The sequence below is a fragment of the Branchiostoma floridae genome, chromosome 12, assembly GCF_000003815.2.
Source record: "Branchiostoma floridae strain S238N-H82 chromosome 12, Bfl_VNyyK, whole genome shotgun sequence".
NCBI lineage: Eukaryota > Metazoa > Chordata > Leptocardii > Amphioxiformes > Branchiostomatidae > Branchiostoma > Branchiostoma floridae.
Window position 1 is genome coordinate 12,140,804 of NC_049990.1, and position 5,457 is coordinate 12,146,260.

The window sequence follows — 5,457 nt, forward strand, 5'->3', positions numbered from 1 at the left end:
GTAGCGACTGGAGCCTCGGAACCCTGCTTCGCCTATTGTCAGTAAGTTATAGTCGAGCTTGCAGAAGCTCGGTGTTTCTGACTTACTAGTAGGGGGAAGAGATGCTACCATGTAGTAAGCGTAGTTCGGTGCATAGAAGTGGTCAATGGCTTTGAAATGAGAAAGCTCGTTAACAAGAACTCAATCAATGGACTGTCAACAAACTTCAGCAACAATTCCAGTGATCCACCGAATACATTTGGGTGCATTTGGACAACTTGCATAGTAGACAACTCAAGTGTCAGTGAGAAGTGTACATATTTCAAATTTCAAACTTAATGAATTTCAAATTGAAAAATTCAGCTTAAGTTCATGACCAACACAGGGCTAAGCCTATCAAACGAAACTATCAAATACAAAACGTTCTGTATCACGACGAAATCGTGTCAAAGTTACATATTCAAAGTTGGCATGTTTATAAGTTTTTTGGTGACGAAGTTTGGAGAAGACATATGGGGGAGGGGGGCGTGCCTGCCTGCACTTACGCAAGAGTGCCGGCATTTTCTAAACACTTACCGCTGCAGAGAAAGCGCGGCTTCACCGACGCTGTTCCTGTATTGATGAGCCCAGCTAGCAGCCTGATGCGGCGGACAGCATTGTCAGAAGTCATCCCTACCCGAGCTAGCCGGGTACCGGCAAAAATCGTCTGCATCTGACCTCTGAACACCGAACGGTTATCCACCTATGCCCCAGTTTTTCAATCACTTATAAATCACTTATTACCTCCCTGGTGAAACCAGACTCAGTTCATACTGAAAATATATTCTTCAAAAATCTTTCTACAACAGAAATCTTCTGCATCGGGCGGTCTTATTTACACAGAGACGGCGAAAAATGATGACAACTTTTGATCTGAAGTCCTCACAAGACCACCATGCATGATGACCTCTCTTGTGGGGTCAACCTAAGGCGCCAACTAGCGGTTTGTATTAGTACTGCAGTAGTTGGGGGCAACCAGTAGTAGCTACCCTTGCTCATAATATCATTATCAGCTGGAGAACATGGTTATCATAAAGCAATGAGATATACAGACATTGAACAGTCAAGATTCCACATGTACCCATGCCAATTAAGATAAAAATCTTAATAAATGTTTGATTTTTTTTTAAATATAACGCATAATTAGATGTCGATAAGGCCATGTTGATTTGATTAACGTTATAATAACTTAGTTATATGGATGACATCCTCTGGGAATCCAGAAACTCATGCGAGCGTGCGAATAAAGAATGTTTGACAAAAAGAGTTGCCTTCATTATAATGTTTAACAAATGACTGAGCACACAGAATGTAACGTTAGTGTACCAAACAATAGATTCATAGATTCTCTATTTTTGTTCTTACACATCTTCTCTGACCTTGTCATGTTCTATGACTGTTTACGTTTCCAGATATTAATTTGCAATCCACTGCACACATGTTTGCTTATTTTGAAGCTGCTCTGTACGATTTAGAGTGTGGTTGTATTTTGTATTGGGGTGGGCGGATTTTATGCGCATGGATGTCATCCATATAATCAAATCAACTTGGCCTAATATAATATCAACGTTAGCTATGTCTCCATTATGTTAATGATAAAATATATGTTTCACAGCATTTAATGTAATCCGTATCTGCTATATTCGTGTAGACAGCATGCACACTGTTAATTCACGTACGGCAAAGACTGACATATCACAGGACAATTATAGGTTCACATACTGAAATGTAGGCAACATTAAAGAATGAACAAAAGACAGTTGTTAGATCTTCGTGGGCAGCATTTGTAACAATCTTTATTTGCAACTTGATAAAAAGATGGAACAAGGTACTGGTTGATTCAAGAGAAGAGAGAGAGACTGCAATCCTCTTTTTTCTCTACCAAAGCAGACCACGTCCGGCGTTTCTTCATCCGTTCTCTTGCCACGGAAATTATGGCCGAAGCCCCGAGGGCTTAACATCCCTTAATCAACAACATAGGCTGTGTGCTTAACTGTCCATAAAATAGCACAATGTGTCTACATATCCGGATGTGCCTCAGGTATTTAGATACAGGTTGGACAGTCGCCTCTGAAAAAGCTACAGATAATATTCCAGAGTCGGGAGCGAGCTCTGTACTCCCATGGGAGGGGAGCCATAACACACCTCGGCGTGCGTCCCTTCCCCTCTCCACACTACCTAACACCTACTGGCCTTGGGTGATCCCCGTGGTAGGAGCCTTAAAACATACACAAAACACCAGGTCCATATTCGTTATTGGTAGCCCATTGGGATAGCCTGAACCAAGACATGCCAAGGAGAGGGTCCCAGTCCATTTTCCTACATAGCACGTATTACAAGCAACGGAAGTTGCCAGTAGATGAGTTCTGAACCATGTATCATCATTTTGGAATCTCATAAGGATTTGCTGAAAGCTCCTTGCACATTCAGGCGATCGTTTGTAGTTTACAAGGTAGAACTATTAAATAGAGCTAAATGTACACTACATATTTTGAATACGAAAACTTTTATCAATCGCCCTCAAATTAAGTTACGCCAATGTGTGGATGGACGTTGCTTCGATACACGAGCAAAGAATGGAGTGAGAAAATGAAAATCACACTCTCAGCGTTATATCGATCTATGAGTTGCATGGTTACTCATATTTAGCCAAAATGACCAGTTACATGTACGTGCATAATACGGTGAGTTGACGCTGTGATATATGTGTCTAAAAACGCCTGAGGTCCGAGCATCAATAAAACATTAGCTACACTGTCTCTTCATTTCATCTTATCCGGTCGGGATGGAAATTAGTCGGAGTGTGTCGGGAAGAGCCTGAGGGAACCGCCCTATTCACATCCTGTAATAGAAAGAAAACTTTTCTTTTCATCATGCATATCACAACACAAAACATGGCCAAAATATTTTCAGTATGAAAGTTTGTAAAATACACAAAAGAAAAAATTCAATGAAGAAATCGTAAAGTTAGTGGATGGTAAATGAAACGTCTAGCCGTTTCAAAAATCATATCCAGTTCTTTGAGTTACTGTTATCTTGAGTATCTAACTACCTGGATATATCTGAACTTCATCGATGTATATATGAAATACATGACACAGAAGGATGGTAACATATTTCAGTATGTCTGATTGATTAGACACAACACTCCCAAATTTCAATTAGTTTCTTGTATGTACCGAATGACTAACAGATGATGACGTACCTGGGGTGGAGTCCAGTAACTCCCGATAGGCAATTCGCCCGCAGTTAATGTAGTCCATACAATATCTGTTTTCGTGACACAATACATGACAATTGTGGTGTTCATACACTGAAATGTATTACGCAACGCTGCTTTAAATGTGCAAGCACACTGTTGTCAGGTCTGCGTGGGCAGTGTTTGTAACGATCCGCCTCTTTATTTGCTAGCCTAAGTACCATCCACCGTAGTGACCGCTGGCTCAATACTTTCGCTTGCTATTATTAAGCCAGCGGTCACTACGGGAGGATGGTAATCAGGCTATTTATTTGTCACGTAATAAAAAGAAACGGTATCTGATCCAATACACTAGTTCATTTAAGATATAAAAGAGACTGGGATTCTTTTTTTTTTTCCATCAAAGTAGACCACGCCCGGTGTTTCATAATCTTTTCCTGTTGATACGGAAATTATCAGTCATGCTGTCAAGAGGATGACATGTCCGAAACCCCCGGGGGATTAACATCCCTTAATCAACAACATAGTTTGTGTCCTTCTGTCCATAAAAGAGCACAATGTGTCTACATATCCGGATGGACCACAGGTATTTAGATAGAGGTTCGAAAGTCGCCACTCAAACAGCTACAGTTACTATTTCGGAGCAGAGCTAACTATATCTTGTCTACAAACTTTAAGACGGATTCAGTTTGACGGACTGCAGGACAAGATTTCATTTGACAGGTTAGTGCCACAGTCTTATAGAAATCTGTCACGTTTTTTCTCTCTATCAAGAGTTCAGAGAAGCATTAGAATGGCTCTTATAAAGAGAAATGTATGGATAATCATGCTATTTGTTCTGACCCTCATGACTGCCGGCAAAGCTTTAGATAGCTTCTGTTTTCCTGGATGTGAGAAAGTTGACTGGTTCGATTGTGTGCCTGAAACGGTGAGAAGTTCTCGGGAAGGGAAAGGTGCATGTACCCAATGCAAAGCCCAGGGGGGAAATTTTGACACTTTTGTCTCACCAGAGTCCTGCTCGCTTGATATGCACCCTGCTTTTGCAATGAGTGGCTACACATTCGGTGTTCTGTCACGACAGAAGCTACCAGCCCTAAACTATTCTGCCGTGACAACTCTGGTCCTGACTCATGACGAAATCACACACATGGAAGAAAACATTTGGCATGGATTTTCGCATCTCAAAACTTTAGCCCTGGATTTCAACGAGTTGACGTATGTGAAAGAGTCTTGGTTCTTTGGCTTAGACACACTCGCTCTTCTTTCTTTGTCCAATAACAAAATAGAACAGATTGACGAAGGGTTCTTCGTGCACACGGTTATTACGGTTATTAACCTTGACAACAACCAGTTGCAGAACGTAGATCCAGCCTGGTTTGGTCAAATTGTGAACCAAATTTATCTGTCGGGAAATAACATTCAGAATATTTCTCCAAACATTTTCAAAAATATGAGGTTTGCTGCTGAGATAGTCCTGGAGAGAAACGGTCTGTATTGTTTGGATTGGGACGTAGGGTCCATCATGTCCTTCAGTGTTGGTGGCGATAGGTTGATGGCTGTACGTAACGAAATGCCACATAAGATGAAATGGGAACTTGTCATCGAAAATGACATCTTCATCAATGTGTATTCTGTGTATATTACGGTTCCGAACTTCAGTTTCTGTCTCATAAAAGAAAATGAAGTCAGAGATGATGTAGTTCTTATGTGGGAATTTGGGTCAGCAATGAGGAGCTCACCTACCGTCAGCACCATGCCTCTAGATGATATTTGCTTTAACAGACGCATGGATGATGCATATAGTTCTGACAGAGTGATTGATATGGTCAGAAAACCCTTTGATGTCATTGCCACCGATGACGACCCAGAACAGACCATTGACTACTCAGACGCGTGCAGGCAGGTGTGGGAATACAACCTGGGGGTAACAGTAACCTTGGGAAATGGTGAAAGCATGCAACTAGTTTCCATGGGTGTAGGCGATTCAGCCGTCACATCCGTTGCTATAACGTTTATCAAAACACACGACATAGAGACAGACATCTTCACAGATACCGAAGAAATCTTCCACCCATACGAAGACACTAGCAATGCAAAGGATATAACTTGCATTCTACTCTCTAAGAAATACGGCCGGTCCCCATTGATCTCCAACATTTCCTCAGTCCCAGCGAAGATCAGCAAAACATGTCCCGTATTAGACAGAAGCGTAGACACAGACAGAACAAGTGTTAGTCCCC

General features: G+C 41.5%; 1 protein-coding gene across 1 annotated transcript in view; it reads right to left on the reverse strand.

Annotated features, from left to right (window-relative positions):
- Positions 1–944, reverse strand: part of LOC118426991 (von Willebrand factor A domain-containing protein 8-like) — a 3,246-nt gene extending 2,302 nt beyond the window's left edge. Inside the window, exon 1 of the mRNA XM_035836626.1 lies at positions 556–944. Within this exon, the coding sequence (XP_035692519.1) occupies positions 556–691 (136 nt within the window). The 5' untranslated portion in view covers positions 692–944. The remainder of the gene's footprint in view (positions 1–555) is intronic.
- Between the last annotated feature and the right edge of the window lie 4,513 nt (positions 945–5,457).